The sequence below is a fragment of the Oncorhynchus gorbuscha genome, linkage group LG07 (genome assembly GCF_021184085.1).
Source record: "Oncorhynchus gorbuscha isolate QuinsamMale2020 ecotype Even-year linkage group LG07, OgorEven_v1.0, whole genome shotgun sequence".
Classification (NCBI taxonomy): Eukaryota; Metazoa; Chordata; class Actinopteri; order Salmoniformes; family Salmonidae; genus Oncorhynchus; species Oncorhynchus gorbuscha.
In genome coordinates, this window is record NC_060179.1 from 77,023,992 (window position 1) to 77,045,098 (window position 21,107).

The window sequence follows — 21,107 nt, forward strand, 5'->3', positions numbered from 1 at the left end:
ATCATGGCTAAATTATATTTTAAAAAACTGACAGAAGAATAGACGGGCGTGAAGAGAGGATGGAGAGAAGCAGGTGAGTGAGGGCTGGTAGGGGATGTGAAGAGAGGATGGAGAGAAGCAGGTGAGTGAGGGCTGGTAGAGGATGTGAAGAGAGGATGGAGAGAAGCAGGTGAGTGAGGGCTGGTAGGGGATGTGAAGAGAGGATGGAGAGAAGCAGGTGAGTGAGGGCTGGTAGGGGATGTGAAGAGAGGATGGAGAGAAGCAGGTGAGTGAGGGCTGGTAGGGGATGTGAAGAGAGGATGGAGAGAAGAAGGTGAGTGAGGGCTGGTAGGGGATGTGAAGAGAGGATGGAGAGAAGAAGGTGAGTGAGGGCTGGTAGGGGATGTGAAGAGAGGATGGAGAGAAGAAGGTGAGTGAGGGCTGGTAGGGGATGTGAAGAGCGAATGGAGTGAAGGCTGGTAGAGGATGAGGCTGATTGATTATAGCTGCCACACGTGATTATGCACATGAAAGTGAAGTGGATATTATTGGACATGCACATACAAGACACTAGTGGCTGTTGCTTAAATTCAACTGAATGCATAAACAAAACTTCATAAACATTTTATAACAGACGCCAGCCAGTATGTTCTTTAGATCGGTAAGGATGAAAAAGTTGGTAGTATCATATGAAACTGTACTACGGTATTCTAAAATATTGGTATCATAAGTATCATGACGTTTTAGTACCGTGATATTAATGTGGTACCGGTATACCATGCAACATTACTCAAAAACACTTCAACACTATTAACTCAGGTTGTACAGATGGGGCATTGTGGCTAGAACTAGAGAGAAAAGTCCAGATGCAAAGCTGCTTGACTTATTGTGATGTTAGTGCTTCATTGACTACACGTTTCAACTATATTTTATGCTAACTAATTCCATCGTACCGTCCTTCCATTCTCGGGTGGCAGGGTTGATAATGCCAAACAGCTCGTCACAGGTGACAGCCTTGGGGTCCAGATCCACGATCACCGGCTTCCTCTTCATGGTCTGATAGGTCTTATTCAACGAGCGCATCACCTGGAGACACAACACAATAGTTTGGCTTCTAACCAAACAGAACATTTGTCTCTATCCAAAATGGCACCCTATTCCCTTTTTAGTGCATTACTTTTGACCAGGGCCCATAGGGTGGCATTTGAAATGCAGACTCTTCCCAGACAACTGGAGTCAGAAAAGCATAAGAGATGTTAGAGGGATGAGGATTTATGGTACCTTGGACTTGCCGGTGCCGGCATTGCCGATGATGAAGACGGAGTGTCGGACGGCCAGCAGCTCTTCCAGCTGAACCACCTTCAGAATAAAACTGTCCTCCGCCTGCAGATTCAGGTCCAGCACCGACTTCTTCACTACCTGAGATGCACAGCCACACAACAAATACCTCAGTTACAAATGTAAAATGTTAATTTGAGGCAGTTCGCTACAGCAAGGAAAATAATCCTGAAGCACCAGGAAATTGGAATTATTATGTGGATTATAATGAATGGACATTTTGTTGTAGAGGCTGATACATTTTTCGTAAGGGAAAATCAAGTCTGAAATTTCTATGTAGAAATTACAAATTTCAGAAGCCTTTTTAAACCACAAATACACTACACGTTTTACATTTCCTGCATTGCATAAAAGTTATCCTGCAACAGGGTGATCAATTACGATCCTACATCTGTAGCAACAGAAACTACTTTTTTAATAAAGACAACCGTTTTTTACTTCAGATGATAGATAGATACTGTATAAACACAGGTGTACATTTATTTGATTGCTCATGTTACTTCTGCCCTTCCCACCTCTGTCCTGTGTTCTGTCTAGTTAAGGAGAGGCAAGTGTGTGTATGTATGTGTGTTTGTGCGTGTCCGACCTTCTCAAAGTCCAGGTTTCTCTTCCTGGGGACATCCAAAGCAGGGAACAGGTCTCCAATCAGTCCCAGGAACACAGGTGAGTCGTCCATCACGATCTTGGGGACGTTGAAGTCTCTTAGAGCTCTCATCAGGACCTGGTCCTCCGGGCGACCCGGGTCTCCTCTCTTCAAAGAGCCGGCCACCACCAACACAGACTTAATGGCACGAAGACCCCAGTCATAGTGGTCCTGTACACACAAACACAACACAAAGGAAACTATATGAAGATGTTTTAAAGAGATGGTGAGAATGTAAAATCTCTGTGGTTGTGAGCAGACAGCAAGTCTGGGTGAATAGGGTGAGAGTGACAGTGTATTAAAGCAGTGAGGTAGCTACTGTACCTGTTTGGAAAGCAGCTCTTTGCAGAGGGTGTAGAGGGTGATGAACTTCCTGGCCAGCACTCTGGCATCAATGAAGCCTTCAGCCACCAACATGATCTCACAGATTAACTCAAAGTCCGGCACCACCATGGCGCATGGCCTACAGGAGAGAGACACTCAGGTATGAAGACAAGTAAGGGCAAGAGAGAAAGAGACGGTGACAGAGAGAAACAGTCTGCAAAAAAGAGGGAGAAAGAAGATAAAGAGATGGTGAGAGTTTGCGAGATAGACAGGCAGAGAGAAAGATCCACTATGTGTATGGTACCTGAACAGAGCCTTGAGGTTCTCCGGTAGCTCTGCACGGCCGGCGTATCCCGGGTTCATGGTGATGAAGGCTCCCACGGTGGGGATCAGCTTGATGGTCTCACCCAGGAAGTTAAAGATGATCTTCTTATCTCTGATAGCGTCCTGAACAGACTTCACCTGGGGGGGGAGTAGGGTCAGTGTCACCATGAGAAAGAGAGAGAGAGATAGAGGAGGGAGTGAGATGGGGGAAAGAAAGAGAGGGGGGGAGAGAGATCACGATCAAGGTTTGTGGTGTAGAAATAGAGGCATAACTTACCTGTACTGCGATGACAGACAACACCTCCACAGAGATTCGGTTGAACTCGTCAAAGCAGCCCCAGGCCCCAGTCTGAGCCAGACCCTTATAGATGTCTCCACAAGACTGGAAAGACGGGACAACATGAGGCCCGGTCGGAAACCGAGGCTGAATCTGTTGTATGCTTGAATAAGATTACATTTTTTGGCAATATAAGAAGTCTGAGCAACAGATTCACCTTGTAATCCATCTGCTCAGAGCAGTTGAATACATAGACCATGATGCCGAGGGCTCGGCCCAAATCCTTGGTGGTCTCGGTCTTCCCGGTACCGGCAGGACCGGCCGGAGCCCCACCCATGATGAGATGGAGAGACTGGGTCAGAGTGATGTAACACCTGGGGGAGAGACAGAAACTCTTTACATGATCGCTCACACAACAGAATTTAACAGAACGGAGTGAGACATTATGTCAGTTTGTCATTTTTGGGACAAAATTAGTATTGGAGTGGTAACATCCTGTCAAGATCAAATGTGAAAATATATATTTTGATGGATTAGATAGAATTCATATGAGCTGAGCTGTGATTGGTCTGTGCACCTGTCAGTCAGAGGGGTGATGACCAATCGTGGGGTGTTTCCCAGATACTCGTAGGAGTATCTGAACAGGGCATCACAGATGTTGGCGAAGCAGTGCTTGTTATTGTCGTCCCAGCGATGCCTCAGCTGAGACTGCCACATGAACGCCCCGACGTTATCAATCTGGAACAAAAAGACAGAGACAGAGCATATAGTCAAAACACTAGAGACCCTCGTAAAAACACCAGAGACCCTAGTCAAAACCACAGAGACCCTAGTCAAAACCACAGAGACCCCTCGTCAAAACACCAGAGACCCTAGTCAAAACACCAGAGACCCTGGTCAAAACAATGAGTGGTGAACAAGTTGAGCCCCTCCCCTCATCATAAGAAGCAACTCGCCCGCCCTCTGGTCATTCTCGAGCATGCCGAACTTCCTCACACTCTTGCAAGTAGGGGAATGTGGTGAGATATCTCACTCATAATATCAGAGAACCAGGGTTACGCAAATAATCTTAAATTATCTTTCAATTATTTGTTTCGATATCTCACGTGGGATATGGCCAACTTCCATATCGCAAACGTGCTCTCTTTCCGAAGCCAGATAGTCTCATCGTATCAACCCTCAGAGGCCCCGACACTGAGAACACTACGCACCAAAGAACGCACAGTGAAGTCTAGCCAGTAGAACCTCATAAAAGTATGAGGGGATACCCAAAAAGCCACATTGCAAATATCCTGCAAGGAGATGCCCTTGAACAATGCTCTAGATGTAGCTATACCTCTGGTTCAGTGAGCACTCAGGCCTTTCGGAAGCTGTAACCCCTTGCTATTATAGGCCAATCTAATAGCTTCCACAATCCAATATGATAACCGTTGACGAGTGAGGGGCCTTCCCTTGCAGGGAGGCACCCAGGACACAAAGAGTTGGATGTAAGTCACCACAGTCATAGTGTCCGTTCTGATCAAGAACCCCTAGCGGAGTGCCAGAAACGAAGATTGAGGGGCTCTTCCAGTGACTGAGAGCCAAGAGACAATCTGACGATTGAGGTTACGCCGCGTACACAGATGTTGGGAAAACATGTTGTGCAGACACATTGGGCAAACACCCAGCGTTTCTCATCCGTTCTCATCCTCAGTAGGCTAAGAGGTACTACTGAGATGGACGATGCCTTCCCCTAGTGCTTGAACTAGTGCCGGGGGGAGAGCCGTGGCACAAAGGGCACACTCAGGGGTTAGAGTCAATTCCTTCCGTCTTCTTTGAGAGCGAACGCATGAGAATGGGAAGGGTTCAAGGAGCAAGGCCAGTCCAGACCAAATCTGAACCAAACATAGATGTCTTTTTTTGGGTCGAATTAAGGCCACTACGGACTGGACCAAATCTGAACCAATCATAGACGTCTATGTTTCCCAAGTTTGAACAGCACAGTATAGTACAGCACAGTACAGTAGCAGGACTCAACATTAAGGCTGGTCCACTTGTCCAGGGCAAGTTTTAAAAAATAGTCGGACAACCAGAATATAGATTTAATTTGTCCGAATGGACAAGTAAAAAAATCACAATATCAAACAGTTACTTAGATCAGAATAGGATCAGGCAGCGGTGTTGCTACAGCGCACAGCAGGGCATGGTTGACATTCTGAGTGAATTGCCTGTATTCCTATTTGCTATAGCCTATTTCAATAAATATGTTATATTTACACAAAACAAGAGAACAATGTAGACAGAGCTAAGAGTCTCACCAAAGCAGCACAAAATATCTGGTCAGAAAATACCTTGTGTTTTTTTTCTCTCTCCCAAATGATCTGGGCCAATAGCCAAAGTCTATTTTTATATCACGGAAACTCTTATTGTTGCATAAGTCCAAATGTTACATTTTCTCTACACTTGATATGAAAATGACTTGGCCTGTTAAGCCACTGTTTCAGTTTAATGCATGCTACATTTCTTCTGCCGTGCTATTTCATGATCAAACAATTAATGAATCTAACAGAGTTCTCGGCTAGCTCAGAAAGTTTTAAGTTGTTTTTGAACCCCAAAACAGAGGAGGCCTAAGGTAATAATGAGAGATAGAAGAAACATTAGCAAGATATAAAAATCTGAATTTGAACAAACCTTACAGTTGAGCAAAGCATCCTTCCTTGCCATTGAGAACCAAACTACCAAAAGCCTAATCCTACTAACTGAAATAGCATAAAAGCATTAAGACAAATTAAAGTATTTTCCAAACTATTCTAATAAGGTGTTTAATGTCCTAAAGTTGCAGCTTTTAGATGGGAATCATTATGAAAGCCGTGGTGTCAATGCTATTCTCATTCACAGATTTATGTTGAATGATAAATATTTTAGGCCATAGTGATATTGATTAAACAATGGATGGAAAAATCTAATGAAGAGTCAAAAGAAAACTTAGGCTACAGCTGAGGAAAGCTTATGAAATAACTGTGTAGTTGGCCTTGGCCTATTGCCATATTATTCTAGCAATGTGCAACCTACCTACAACAAATATAGTAGCCTAGGCCTAATAAGAGTGTTAATTGCTAAATTGGAATTATTTTGACACCTATTTTCATTTTGACGGCCTATTTATTGCGTTACCTCCTTACTTCATTTGCACACACTGTATACTGATTTTCTATTGTGTTATTGACTGTAGGTTTGTTTATCCCTGTGTAACTGTGTTTTTGTCGCGCTGCTTTGCTTTATCTTGGCCAGGTCGCAGTTGTAAATGAAAACGTGTTCTCAACTGGCCTACCTGGTTAAATAAAGGTGAAATTTAAAAAAATGTAAAAGAGAGGAGGAAAAAAATGCAAATTAATTTATAATTATGCAGTTCTGAGGACAGCAGAGTTGCTCTGCAGCCCATGATGATGGGATCTTTGACTGTGTCTATCACGACACAAGGCGAGACCCAGATGCAGACACAGGAGGCAGATGGTTGGAGTCTTACAATGTTTATTAATCCATAAGGAGGAGGCAAGAGAATGGTTGTGGACAGGCAAAAGGTCAAAACCAGATCAGAGTCTGGGAGGTACAGAGTGGCAGACAGACTCGTGGTCAAGGCAGGCAGAATGGTCAGGCAGGAGGGTACAGAGTCTGGGAGGTACAGAGTGGCAGACAGGCTCGTGGTCAAGGCAGGCAGAATGGTCAGGCAGGAGGGTACAGAGTCTAGGAGGTACAGAGTGGCAGACAGACTCGTGGTTAAGGCAGGCAGAATGGTCAAGCAGGAGGGTACAGAGTCTGGGAGGTACAGAGTGGCAGACAGGCTCGTGGTCAAGGCAGGCAGAATGGTCAGGCAGGAGGGTACAGAGTGGCAGACAGGCTCGTGGTCAAGGCAGGCAGAATGGTCAGGCAGGAGGGTACAGAGTCTAGGAGGTACAGAGTGGCAGACAGGCTCGTGGTCAAGGCAGGCAGAATGGTCAGGCAGGAGGGTACAGAGTCTAGGAGGTACAGAGTGGCAGACAGGCTCGTGGTCAAGGCAGGCAGAATGGTCAGGCAGGAGGGTACAGAGTCTAGGAGGTACAGAGTGGCAGACAGGCTCGTGGTCAAGGCAGGCAGAATGGTCAGGCAGGAGGGTACAGAGTCTAGGAGGTACAGAGTGGCAGACAGGCTCGTGTTCAAGGTAGGCAGAATGGTCAGGCAGGCGGATACAGAGTCCAGAAACAGGCAAGTGTCAAAACCGGGAAGACTAGAAAAAGGAGAATAGCAAAAACCAGGAGAACGGGAAAACTGCTGGTTGACTTGGAAAAACATACAAGACGAACTGGCACAGAGAGACAGGAAACACAGGGATAAATACACGGGGGGAAATCAGCAACACCTGGAGGGGGTGGAGACAATCACAAGTACAGGTGAAACAGATCAGGGCGTGACAGTGTCACTTTTTCCATAGGCTAAATGATTTAAGTTTCCTCCTATGCACTTCATTCATTTTCAGTCATGCTTTTGGATGATGGTGTTAGACTTTTTTTGGGGGGGGGGCCAAGTGACTTCAGTAAAAAATCTGTCATACTTGTCCGAATGACAAGTGGCTAAAAAAGTTAATGTCAAGCCCTGAGTAGAGTGCAGTACTGTACCATACAGTACAGTACATACGGGTTCCATCCAATTTGCGACAGATTTTCATGAGAATATTCTAAAATCCACATTAAAAAAAATACGCACATTTTCCCACCAGAGATGTGTTTCCATCAAATTGACTTGTTGCAGATGAAAGGCTATGCGTGATGACGTAGTGCACATAAAAATACCTTTACATTTTCTTGTAACGAAAAACAAAATACAAGTTAAATGGGTTTCCATCACATTTTCAACTCTACTGATGGTTTTCTCACAATAAATGTTACATAGTGAATGTGCCCACTCTGGTATTGGCACGTGCAGATACAGTCTGCTCACTGTTGGCTAGAGCGCATGTATAGCCTACATGACGAGATTATTATGGACAAAAGAGAGAGATTATTTGTATTTGTCAAACGGCAGCCAAGCATCGATAATCATGCACTTTCACCACCCTGTGAAGTTCATCTAGTTTGGGGTTTGTCCCAATTACATTTGGCTTCCGCCACGCAAGCTGGGATAGCTGGAAGGAGTTGCTTGCCTGGGACTGTGCGAGAGGGGAGTGGACGCATGACTGGGGGTAATCGAACATTGCTTGCGAGTGTTCGAGACCCAGGCAGACAAAATCCAAGGTGCGCGTGTCTTTGCCTGATATGGTTGACCGTGCTCAGGCAGGGGCCTTGCTCGGTACTCCTTGGGTCGAGTTAGCAGGCTCCATGGCTCCAGAAAACACCTAATCCGAGAACAAAGTGAAACATAGCTAGCGTTCACCTCGTGGGTAAGTAGCCTAGCTAGTTAGCACAATGTTAGCCAAAGGAAGCTAACGCTTTGTTGGTCTTGCGACGAACAAAAGCATGGCTCTCTACCAATAAGCAGTGAAGCTAGGACGTCGATCTAGTCACTGCGGTACAGTAGTGGGTTGAGCTTAATGAGAGAGAAAGCTATTAATTTTACCCTTCCAGGTAGAAAACTAGTCGGTAGCATAGCTAGCCAGGTTAGCTAAGCCTTGCAGCTAAGCTAGCCAAGCCATGTGACGCTAGCTACCAAAGGAGACAATGGTAAGAAAAAGCATAAAAGCAAATTCTTGCCTGAAGTAAAAACGTTCCTTTCGGCAAAGTCAGCCAACACAGAAGACGAAAGCTGAAAACATGTGCTTGGCATTGTAACCTCATGTCACATCTGTGAACAGTTTAACATGAAAATAGATCAAGTCGTGCTAAGGAGCACTTAGAGTAGTACTCTTCGTGAGGAAGAGAGGTGAGAAGACCAGAGGGCGGGCGAGTGACTCCTTACGATGAGGGGAGGGGCTCACCTTGTTCGCTACTTGACCTGTCTGTCTCTGACATACGTGTGTGATTGGTTCTTCGAGCTTCTGGAGAATCCCACATTTGAGATATCGAAATGAATCATTTAAAAAATAACTCTAACCCTAGACCAGTTTTGTTTTGCTTGTTAGTTCAGTGGTTCCCGACAGAGAGAGGGTTAGGCTTACCTTGGTGCTGATGAGTTTGGAGACTACGTCTCGAGCGTGGACGTCGATAGTACAGATGGTCATGATCTTCTGACGGTCTCCTCTGGACAGCTCTCCAATCAGCAGCGTGATCAGAGTGTTCAGCTGGGTCACCTGTTTCTTGAAGTAGTCCTTGAGGGCGTTCTCATAGCCCTCCTCCAGCCTGGCGAATGCTATGCCCACCTCTGTGGTCCACCAGATTTGAGTGGTGGCCAGGGCAATCTGGAACACAACACAACACATGTTGAGATACGTACTCACAACAAAAACAATTGTGATGATTTGAGTTATCTGCACACAAATCAAGATGGTGCTGCAGTGGATAGCAGCCATTTCATGGGCTCCTAATTTGTGTGTTTTTTTTACACGGATCTTAAATGTTGTTGTACATGTCTTCTCCATCATTTCCTATGACCGAAAACAGCTTCTGGACATCAGAACAGCGATCACAAAACTTGATTTGGATGACAAATTCTACTTCAACGTGTCGGCAGCTCTGGACGTTCTGCTTACTCTGGACCAGGCCCTAATCCCCGGGACTCGAAAGAGGAAGCAACACCGCAAGAGAGGCCACTCCATATTTTCAAGCATAGTGGTGGCTTCTTAATGTTATGGGTATGCTTCTACTCATTAAGGACCGGGTCGTTTTTCAGGATAAAAAAATACATGTAAAGGAGGTAAGCACAGGCAAAATCCTAGACGAAAACCTGGTTCAGTCTGCTTTCAACTGGACACTGGGAGATGAATTCACCTTTCAGCGGGACAATAACATAAATCACAAGGGCAAATCTATACTGGAGTTGCTATACTGGAGTTGCAAGAAGACAGTGAATGTTCCTGAGTGGCGGAGTTACAGTTTTAACTTAAATCTACTTGAAAATCTATGGCAAGACTTGAAAATGGTTGTCTAGCAATGATCAACAAGAATTTAGAAAAGAAAAATGGACAAATATTGCACAATCCAGGTGTGGAAAGCTCTTAGAGACTGACCCAGAAAACTCACAACTGTAATCACTGCCAAAGGTATTTCTAAAAAGTATTGACTCAGGGGCATGAATAATTATGTACATGAGAGACTTCTGTATTTTCAATACATTTGCGAACATTTCTAAAATTATGTTTAACCAAGAGATAGGTGAGAGTACATACCTGGGCTGGGTAGTCAAACAGCCACTGTTCTCTGGGTTTCTCCTCGTAGGCCTGGACCGCCTCTCCAAACTCCACTCTCAGAGTGGCACACATCCTCTCCAGCACACGGTTCAGCCACATCTCCACCTGCACACAAACACAGAAGGAACATCTAAAAATACTGCATAGCATTGACTGTAGTATACAGAGCAGTAATGTAAGATTTACACACGTAGTTATACAGTAGTATATGACTGTTTCCACACCTGTCCTGAGCAGTCACAGTCCTTGTCAAAGGTGACATACTCAATCTCTTCACTCCACATTCCCAGGGCCACCTTGATGGGCTTGCCACTCTCGTCCAGCTGGAACTTGAGGTTGGACAGGCTGTCAAACAGCTTGGACAAATGCTTGCTGACCTGCAGATGGGAATACAGGCAGTCACACACTGGAGATATAGGATAATATGTGGTCTGTTGCTGTGTTCTGTAGATGTACTGGCTGCCTGGAAGCATACCTCCACAGGGTCATTTCCATTGGACAGGATGTCCAGCAGGTCAGCAGAGGAGACGAAGTAGAACCTGGGGAAGGCCAGACGCTTGGTCTCCAGGTACTCAGCCAGAGCCTTCTCACACATAGCCAGTCTGAGGGGCAACACACATGGAGATAACCATTATAGTCATTGATTGGCATGGTCAAACCAGGGCAACATTGAAATCTTATATAATAATATTTGTTCTAAGCCATTGTTTTACCCTGTCTCCAAACCCTCCAGTTTCTCCAGAAGCCCTTTCTTATTGGTGGACTCCACCACGTTGGTAACCTTCGTTGCCTCAGCCATGATTTCCTTGAAGTCCATGTCGATGCCATCAAATCGTTTGGAGTCTTCGGGCAGTTGGCAGCGAATGTCCTCAGAGCCAATGAAGATGCTCTCCAGATGGGTCCAGGTGCGCTGCACAGTGAACCAGATGGAGATGACGGAGTCTGCAGTGGACAGCCTATGCTGCCAGCCAGACACCTCCTCCAGGAAGTGAGCGATGTACTTGGAGGTCATCAGAGTCTGCAGCTGTACCTGAGGTCACCAAAGAAGAAGAACAGGGGTTAGTCACTGATGTCATATATCTCCATAGACATCAGGAAGTACATCTGCACAGGGAGCCAAATGATGGAGGTTCCGGTGAATGGAACTCAATGGACAGATCGCAAATGACACTCTATAGTGCACTACTGGCACTGCATGAAATGGGTGTGATGACTGCCTATCTAATCCTGTTTGATGTGGTTGTGTGTTGTGTGTCGTGTACCTGGTTGTCCTCCAGAGTCTCCACCAGCTCCTCGTTGGGTTTGAGCAGCATGGTGCCTGTCCGGCCATGAGGCTCGTGTTCAAACACCATGGAGCTCCACGTGCTGTCCAGCTCGGCCAGAGTCTGAGGGGAAGGAAGGAGACCACATGGCAGGGGTTAGTAAGTTGAGAGAGACTAAAAGGCCTATTCACTATAATCACTAACCTATAATCACTAGCCTAACTACTATAGTTTCTATATGTGTCCTCACCTTCTCCATGCCAGACTCCTTGACGGCCTTGTCCACGATGCTGCGCACCTCGTCCTCAAACTGGTGCAGGTTGAGCTTCAGCAGGTCCTCAAAGGTGGTCTTCTCAGACATATCAAACTTCACCTGGGGGTGGACATGGATTACAGGTTCAGTAAAAGCTTTATAACCTAGCTCTTAGCTATATGATAGCTATATCAGCTCTTTATGACACATCATCAGTCCTGAATGTAATAAGGAAATGGAGAGAAGCATTTTCCAATGTCATTGGATGCATCCCTAATGGCATCCTACTTCCTATATAGTCCTATAAAGGGGAAAGGGTGCCATTTGGGACACGGCCATTGGTGCCTTTGACTGAAGCTGACTTGTACCTTGGTGGCCATCATGAGCTGCAGCCAGTGGCGGTCCCTGATGGCCGGGTTCTGCAGTTCTCCCACGGCGCGCAGTGACGTCATCATGTTCTTCACCATGCTGTCCAATCCGGTAAAGGCATCCCAGGCTCTCATCTCCTTGTCCAGCCCCTTGATGTCCTTGGCGTACTTCTTGGTGTCCATATCCATCTCATCCACGTTGATGTCCTTCCACAGGGTGGTCTTCCAGTCATCCATGTTCCCGCTCACCTGCAGTCACAACAAGCACACAGTCACTCACTGTCCGTCAATCTATTGAATCAGTTAGTGATTATCTAACCATTGACTCAGGTCAGCATAAGATCAGAGTAGAGAATACAAACAAGATGAATAAAAAAACATCTATTAACCAGAGTGACACTATTGCATGCATACAGATTTTTTCCCCCATTAGGTTTATGCCTTTTTTTTAAACACCAGTATGTATGCCTGTGAGCTGTGGTCTTACCAGCAGGATCATGTCCCAGAGTTCTTTGAGCAGGACGATCTCCTTGCGGCAGGTTTTGAGCTGTTTGTAGTCGGGAACATTCACCTCAAACAGACCGGCCGAGTCTGACAGGCCCTCCATCTCTTCCTCCAAGCCCATGATATCCATCTGAATCTGTGGTTACACACCGGATTGGAAGGTTTAGGGTTTATGCTCAAAACAGATCTTAAATTAGATCCACAAAACATTTTGAACTACTCACATCATCGAGAGCCCCGTGTGGGTTTTCAAAAGAGAATTGGAAGAAGGGCTGCTGTCTGAACTTCTCTCTAAACTCATACTGTTTGATCTGTGGACACACAGGACATACAGCTTCACACCATGCCGATACAGTAACTCTCTCTTCGTCCGTCGTCTCTATGTGATTTATATAGATGTAGCTACATATACGGATGTGTTAAAAATTACCTCAAATTGCTGGCATTTCCTTCGGACGATGTTGACTTCATGTGCTTGCAATGGAGCCAAGTTCTGTTTGACTTGGAGGGACGTCTTTTTCACATTATTCCAGTGCTCTGGAAGATCCTAAACAAAGACACATCGTTTCATGTTTAAAGGCTAAATAAAGCTCAGCTTCTTGTTCTGTTATTGAGCAAGGGAAACCCATGCAGTAAAGAGGTTCTGCCCTTGCTTAAAGAGCTGCTATAAAACAATATCTCTAGTGATCCTAGATCTATAGTAAGGTGCCACTTTTACCTGGAGTCAGATCTGTGTGTCGCCTACCTGTAGCTGAGCATGGACCTCGTCAGGCAGCTCCTCTCCAAAGTCTTTGAGGAACTGGATGGTTTCCTTGAGAGGGGAGAACATGGTGTCTGTGGCTGCCTGTCTGTCTTTCATCCTCATCAGGTGACCCATGACCCCCACCAGGCCCTGGTAATCCCCTTCCTCCACGGTCTTGGTCAGCCCATCCTTCACCTCCTTGATGAAGCCGTCCAGGTCCCTCAGGCTAGGGGAACACACACACACAAACACACGCAGACAAAGATGTGCTCACACACACACACCCACACAGCAGCAGCAGACAATTAACAGTTGAAGAAAGTCTTCATCCTACCAATGAATCCCATTCTGAAGGTCTTTAACGCAACACCCAGCAGTACTATTGTCCTGTCACTGTTGGTCTGTACCTGTTGGTGACTCGGTCTATGAGGAACTGTTTGAACATGAGGCTCCAACGTTTGATGGTGTTGAGCAGGGCATGTTTGAAGGGACGGATGTCAATCTGGAGCCAGTGCTGCAGCACCTGCGAGTTCTCCAAGTTGCTCACCTCCTTGTACAGTTTCTCATACGTATCGATCTGTAGGGGAACACACACAGCACTCATTGGGACCAACCCTGGAGAACCTAACACTCCTACATCAGTGGAGGCTGCTGAGGAGAGGACGGCTCATAATAATGTCCAGAACAGAGTAAATAGAATGGCATCATACACATGGAAACCATGTGTTTGATGTATTGATATCATTCCAATCATTCCACTCCAGCCATTACTACAAGCCCGTTCTCCCCAATTAAGGTGCCACCAAACTCCTATGTCCTACATAAATTGCTAAGAGTCCCTACTGTGTTTTAGGGTGTGCATCCTAAACGGCACACTATTCCCTAAAGAGTGCATTACTTTTGACCGGAGTCCTACGGGAATAGGGTGTCATTTGGGATGCAGCCAGGGACTTCTTTCTGTACCTCTTCCTTGAAATCTTTCAGTGTGGGGGGGTTTTTGGGCACGCTGTCCTCTCCGTGCGCCTCAATCTCCTCGGGGGAAAGAACTTTGCCGTAGAGGAGGAACTGCTCCATGAAGTCATCCCTGTCATCCTGCCACAGGTAGGCGTATTTATAGAGCACGTCCCGATACTCCTGGGCCTCTTTCATGGCCCCAACCACCTGGTTCAACACATTCTCACGCATGTCTGACAGCTCTGACATCTCATCCAACTCCACCTTGAGGGACACATGGGAGAAACATACAAAGACACACACCATAGTTTACACAGGGTATGATGGTTCAAAATGGGACACACACATAGGTAACATTCAATCTCACACACACACACAGGGTTGTACTCACATCGTAGCATGTTTTGTTGGTCATTGATATCCGAGGAACTAGTTCAGCAACTTGGTACACATCATGGATGAGACTCTCGACCAGGTCGTAAAAGCCATCAGATATGCCATAGACCAAAGACGGGTGGAACGATGTGTCTCCATCCTCCAATTCAAAACGCACCTCAAACAGTGGGTTTATACTCGACTGCAAGTCAACACAACACGCCAGTTAGTAGCACATGAAGGGATTTAACACGACTGACACCTGTGAGGGTTTGTCTCCAAGATGAATTATACCTTGGCGAGCATGTTACTAGCAAGGAACTTGAGAGACACATTGACGACTTTGTAGAACCCATCCAGGACTTTGTCATCAATGTAGTCGACGTAGGCCATCCACGAGTAAGTGCTCTCATCTGCTCCAAACAGCTTCTTATTCTCCTACAGACACCAGATACACAGACTCTTCAGCATGGCACACTTATCACACTTCTGTACAGCACTTTGAGATATCAGCTGATGTACGAAGGGCTATATAAATAAATTTGATTTGATTTGATTTGATTATCAAACATTGACTTTACAAAACATTAAGAACACCTGCTCTTTCCATGACATAGACTGACCAGGTGAAAACTATGATTCCTTTTTGATGTCACCTGTTAAATCCACTTCAATCAGTGTAGATGAAGGGAAGGAAACAATTTAAAGAACATTTTTAAGCATTGAGAAACTTGAGACATGGATTGTGCATATGTGCCATTCAGAGGGTGAATGTGCAAGACAAAATATTTAAGTGCCTTTGAACGAGATGTGGTAGTAGGTGCCAGGCACACCGGTTTGTGTCAAGAACTGCAACTCTGCTGATACACTCTCTTGTGTGTATCAAGAATGGTCCACCACCCAAAGGACATCCAGTCAACTTGACACAACTGTGGGAAGCATTGGAGTCAACATGGGTCAGCATCCCTGTGGAACGCTTTGGACACCTTGTAGAGCCCATGCCCTGATGAACTGAGGCTGTTCTGAGGGCAAAAGGGCTGGTGCAACTCAATAGAAGGTGTTCTTAATGTTTTGTACACTAAGTGTACTGAACTCTCCCATAGTGTACTTATTCACTGTTTGTTACATACTGTATGTAGTAGTTGTTTCTTTACCTGTGTCAGTTGGTGGAGTTTCTCGCCAGACTCTTTGATGGCAGCGTACTTCTTGTTAAGGGCTGCTTGTCTTCCATCCAGGTCCAGCAGAGAGTCCTTATTGTCCTTCCTCTCAAACATGGGGCTCACAGACCACTCCTGTCATTCACATCACAATACAACCATCACATCTTCCCTCCAGTGGTACAGTACAGAGGGGAAAGCAGGGGTGTATCAGATAGACGGTCCTAACCTCCATGATTATGTGCATGGCCTCCACGTTGGTCTTAGCCTGGTTGATTCTGCTCTCAAAGTCATGCAAGTTGTCTCTCATCTGCTGGATGTACTCCCACACACCTGGCACACACATAAGTGACCATTATGACCATATGTTATGAATATGACTAGTAATGTTGTGTTCATCAGCCTTCAGTCCAGTACCTTCCCCATGCCAGCTCAGAGTGCTCTCAGCCAGGGCCAGTTTCTCATCGATGCCCTTCAGCTCCTCCTCAAGCAGTGGAAACTCCACTGGCAGGACGGTGGCTAGGATCTGTGGATGACAGATACCACCTCAGAAGGTTTTTACATTGAGTTTGTGTCTTTCAGTTGCAGTTTTAGAATTAAAACTCCACTCCTTGTATGTTAACCAAACATACATATATTCATCCATCCATCTGTCTATGCCCTCCCTTCCAGTGTCCTGTCCTGTACCTGGTTGTACCAGGAGACGATGAGGTCCAGGTTGCCCACGTATTTCCTGAAGGTCTCACTCTGGGAAAAGACTTCAGCAGCGCTGGGAGGCACATCCTGCTGGCCCTGGATGGTCAGATACTTCACCTCCCTCAGAACGGCCACCAGCTGCAGCGAGATAAACATGTTACTCCTTTCACACCTCACAGACCAGACACACAGAGATATGGCTAACTCTAGCATAGTCTGTTTAGTCTACAGAAAGTGTCAAGACAGTCTGTGTGTGTGTGTGTGTGTGTGTGTGTGTGTGTGTGTGTGTGTGTGTGTGTGTGTGTGTGTGTGTGTGTGTGTGTGTGTGTGTGTGTGTGTGTGTGTGTGTGTGTGTGTGTGTGTGTGTGTGTGTGTGTGTGTGTGTGTGTGTGTGTGTGTGTGTTTAGAGGGCGTTTTCCAGGCAGACCTGCTTGTTGAAGTTGACACTGAGGACGTTGTTCTTGGTGTTGCGTAGAAGCAGAGGCTGCTCCAGGTTGAACTGGCAGTCAGTGCCGACCCGGGATGTCCACTCTGTGTACACGCTCACACAGTACTGGTGCAGCAGCCCCATCATCTCTTCATACTTCTGGAACACCAGCCTGGCCTCATCCGTGTCCATACACCTGGATACAACACAACACACAGGACTGTTAGCCTCCAATTCACACTGACAGCAACTGTCTGCAAGGCCATTTTAATGCATTTCATTACAACATGCATATTCATAGAAAAAAAGTTAAAAGGTGAGGAGTCTCAGATGCTTTGTGCATAGTTAACCAGGACACGGACAGTAGTGTATACTAGAGTATGAGTGGCGGACCATACTACAGCACGTACGGGTGGTGGATAGCCTTGAAGTTCTTCATGGGGATCTGGATGCGGTCTTGTACCTCCCTGGCCCAATTGAGTTGCCCGGCAACGTGGGGCATGTTTTTGGCAATGGGCGGAACACCTTTACATGTCTCCACGGCTGCCATCTGGGCGTCGTACACCAGCTTGGTGTGGTCCAGCTCTGAGCTGAACATTTCCACCAGCTCCTTGTACTTAGAACAGATCTGGTTCTGGATGTGAGGGCGCTCGAGGATGAAGCCAAACATGTCCAACATCTACATGCAGAAGGAAATGGAAGGGAGTGACTTTCACTACTGTACATACTTTAGGTTTTAGAACACCTTACATTAGACTGACCTTGACAGCAGACTCTGTGGAGGCACAGTCATCGAAAGCCTGGCACAGGATGGTGCCTAACCGTCTCTCAAAGTCCAAGATCTGGTCCTGGAACTTCCTGAAGTTCTCATCAAAGCTCTGAGGGAGAGGGAAAGAGGAGCAACTCTGATTCCCTAGTAGTGCACTACTCTGAACATCACAGCTGGCTCTGCGTCTGACATTACACCTTACTCCCTAGTAGTGCACTACTCTGAACAACACAGCTGGCTCTGCGTCTGACATTACACCTTACTCCCTAGTAGTGCACTACTCTGAACAACACAGCTGGCTCTGCGTCTGACATTACACCTTACTCCCTAGTAGTGCACTACTCAGAACAACACAGCTGGCTCTGCGTCTGACATTACACCTCATTCCCTAGTAGCGCACTAGTTTTGTCCAGAGCCAAGGTTGGTTACCTTGTTGCCTGTGTCGATGGCGTCGTATTTGCACTCTGCAAATATTTTGATGAGATCAAGGAACTCCTCGTAGATGCTGAAGACCATGTTTCCCAGGGCGCTGCCTCGGACCCCCTGGATGTCCACCTTCTCCAGCTTTAGCAGCTCCACTGACACCGCATACACCTCCTACCAGACGCAGGTTAGCCCAGTGTGTGTGTGTGTGTGTGTGTGTGTGTGTGTGTGTGTGTGTGTGTGTGTGTGTGTGTGTGTGTGTGTGTGTGTGTGTGTGTGTGTGTGTGTGTGTGTGTGTGTGTGTGTGTGTGTGTGTGTGTGTGTGTGTGTGTGTGTGTGTGTGTGTGTGTGTGTGTACCTCTATGGTCTGTAGACGCTGCAGGAAGGCATCCAGCCTGGTAAACACCAGGTGTGAAGGGAAATCCCAGTTCTTTGAGTTTCCATTCTAGACATAAATGTACAGAGATAATTGACTAGAGTTGTAACACTTGAAGGTTTGATGAAATGTTGCCTTGAGTGTTGTAAAGTAGGTGAGAGTGTAAAAATGTATACTGACTTTGAAGTATTTGTCCATGTCGACTTTGCACTGATTGTAAGTCTCTCTGAGGGTCACCAAGGTGACAATGCTCATCTTGATGTTTCCCAGAATCTCGTCGATCTCCCCCATAAGGCCCTTCATCACCTCCTCTGGACCCAGGAAGTTCCTTGTCTGCAGCACACAGGAGGACAGTCTCCAAAATATGAATGTATGTAGCAGTTTCTTTACTAGGTGAAATGTGTTTTCGTAGTAGGGGCTAGGTCTGAGAAGTGTCTAGGGAAGGGGGCTAGGGGGTAAGTATATTCTGATTGGAGTTATTAAAAAGACATTGAAAAGACATGCACTTTGAAAAATCATCACTGACAATTACCATATCAATGAAGAGGTTGCAGATTTCTTGGAGGATGACAATGATCCTAGCAGGGTGGCTGTAGTGCTCAGAGTTAGCCCAGGTTAGACACACTGTGTGCATCACAGCTCCCACGTAGGTTGGCAGCTGCAAATAGAACAGAGGGAAAAGGTGTAAAGTGAAGGTTTAAAGATAATTATCTGAATTAATAGGATGGACACATGAAGCTGTTTTCACCTGTGAGTACTCCAACTGTTCAATCTCATCAAGTATCTTCTGCAGTGGCTTCAGATAAAGAACAATATCCCGTGCTTCCGTCCGACCTACAATGGAGGAGGGTGGCATAACATAAAATGCATGCAGGTCCACAACCATTTGTGTTCAAACAGGGAAATCTGAGTTAGTGAAAACGTTGTTTAACCTTCATTGACATCCCTGTAGATACTCTTCAGTGCTGGCCAGTAGGTACTTGATGCTTTTTCAACAATTTCGGCCATCTTGCGCACTTTTGGCTCCATCAACTTCAGAAAAAAGAAAGGACCATGACCAATTGACTTATCAGTATGCATACTCCTGATACCCGCAGCGCAGCTCGAGTTAGGGCTAGATTCAATCAGATTAACATCCACATAGTGTTATTTTGGCAGTGTCGGAACTGCATTAGAGCTGTCAAATCCACAAGCGACCTGTTGCGTTACTTTATCACGGACACTGCCATTGGATGCAACTAAACCACACAGACTATAATCCGATAAAGCCCACGCAGCCGCATTAGAAGTTCATGCAGCTGCGTTACAAATTCAAACACTCAAATTAGACTGATTGCCATAAATCCTCCATCCAAATTAACATGAAAACATGCATTAGCCTAACATCAATGGTTTGACATTGGAGAGTCATTATTGCTAACATCGATAGAGCCTACGACTTATACTAGCACCGTTTAGAAGTTGTAACGCAGTATGTATAATAAGGAAGGGAGTCGTTTGTGACACACAGGAGCAGCAACTCATCAATATGTCAGCTCATACCTAGCCCAGAATGTACTCTTTTATTTTACCAGGTAAGTTGACTGAGAATACATTCTCATTTACAGCAACAACCTGGGGAATAGTTACGGGGGAGATGAACGAGCCAATTGTAAGCTTGGGATGGTTAGATGACTGTGATGGTATGACAGCCAGATTGTGAATTTAGCCAGGACACCAGGGTTAACACCCCTACTCTTACAATAAGTGCCATGGGATCTTTAATAAGCACAGACAGTCAGGACACCTGTTCAACAACCCCTCCAAAATACAGCACACTACACAGGGAAACGGCTTCTTTTTTTTACAGAGAAAAGAGTGCTTCCTACTGGCCCTCCAACACCACTTCTAGCAACATCTGGTCTCCCATCCACGGACCAACCCTGCTTAGCTTCAGAAGCAAGTCAGCAGTGGGATACAGAGTGGTATGCTGCTGGCTAGAGTTACCATTTCTCCTTAAGGTCCAAGGACAAGAGAACGACTGATAATCAGCCGGGCCGATATTGGCCTTTTCTAGTCTATCGGCCTTTCTCTATCGGCTAAGCCGATAGTCCCTCTACATAGCGAAATTGTTGCTATGCCAGCTGCCACTCACCACCTGCACAATGCAGAGGAATGTCTAGCTGGAAAAATCTGCAGCAGCAAGCTAGATCATTATCCAACAGAAAGGTGCAGTATTGAGAACTGGATGAATTGACACAGTGACCAAAATCGACCAGCCGCAATCGTATCTGTAAATTGACAATTGATAGTCGGATTAGATGATTGTCATAATAGGGGAATAATAAAGTGTTTTAAAATGCCTAAATAAAGGTTGTCAATAGGGTTAGCTACCTAAGAATATTCCTACATGTTTATGGACCAAGAACAGTGTGTGTGTGTGTGTTCTCACTCCTCAAACTATGGGCAGATTTCAGTCATTCAGACAGAACGTGCATCATTGTTTTAACTTTTTTCCTACTCTCGCTCTCCTTGTTAAATATTATTCACATTTGTGGCTTTACGCCATTGAGCTAGTTCTCATAGTAGCAGTAACCAGCAGCAAGTGATATGAGAAGCAAGTATATGAGCGATGGGGAGATG

At 45.8% G+C, this 21,107-nt stretch overlaps 1 protein-coding gene across 1 annotated transcript in view; it reads right to left on the reverse strand.

Annotated features, from left to right (window-relative positions):
- The window catches only part of LOC124040385 (dynein axonemal heavy chain 17-like), a 79,087-nt gene that overhangs the window by 52,913 nt on the left and 5,067 nt on the right, over positions 1-21,107 (reverse strand). The window contains 37 exon segments of the mRNA XM_046357531.1: positions 933-1,065; positions 1,261-1,398; positions 1,904-2,131; positions 2,285-2,423; positions 2,589-2,746; positions 2,886-2,990; positions 3,103-3,259; positions 3,463-3,623; positions 8,992-9,231; positions 10,159-10,284; positions 10,404-10,556; positions 10,655-10,781; positions 10,893-11,209; positions 11,442-11,564; positions 11,692-11,814; positions 12,063-12,311; positions 12,550-12,702; positions 12,791-12,877; positions 12,997-13,113; positions 13,312-13,534; positions 13,716-13,885; positions 14,272-14,526; positions 14,654-14,839; positions 14,932-15,075; positions 15,792-15,929; positions 16,024-16,127; positions 16,212-16,320; positions 16,482-16,628; positions 16,918-17,113; positions 17,328-17,596; positions 17,679-17,795; positions 18,116-18,283; positions 18,468-18,554; positions 18,666-18,818; positions 19,018-19,143; positions 19,234-19,319; positions 19,418-19,517. Coding sequence (XP_046213487.1) covers positions 933-1,065; positions 1,261-1,398; positions 1,904-2,131; positions 2,285-2,423; positions 2,589-2,746; positions 2,886-2,990; positions 3,103-3,259; positions 3,463-3,623; positions 8,992-9,231; positions 10,159-10,284; positions 10,404-10,556; positions 10,655-10,781; positions 10,893-11,209; positions 11,442-11,564; positions 11,692-11,814; positions 12,063-12,311; positions 12,550-12,702; positions 12,791-12,877; positions 12,997-13,113; positions 13,312-13,534; positions 13,716-13,885; positions 14,272-14,526; positions 14,654-14,839; positions 14,932-15,075; positions 15,792-15,929; positions 16,024-16,127; positions 16,212-16,320; positions 16,482-16,628; positions 16,918-17,113; positions 17,328-17,596; positions 17,679-17,795; positions 18,116-18,283; positions 18,468-18,554; positions 18,666-18,818; positions 19,018-19,143; positions 19,234-19,319; positions 19,418-19,517 — 5,812 coding nt within the window.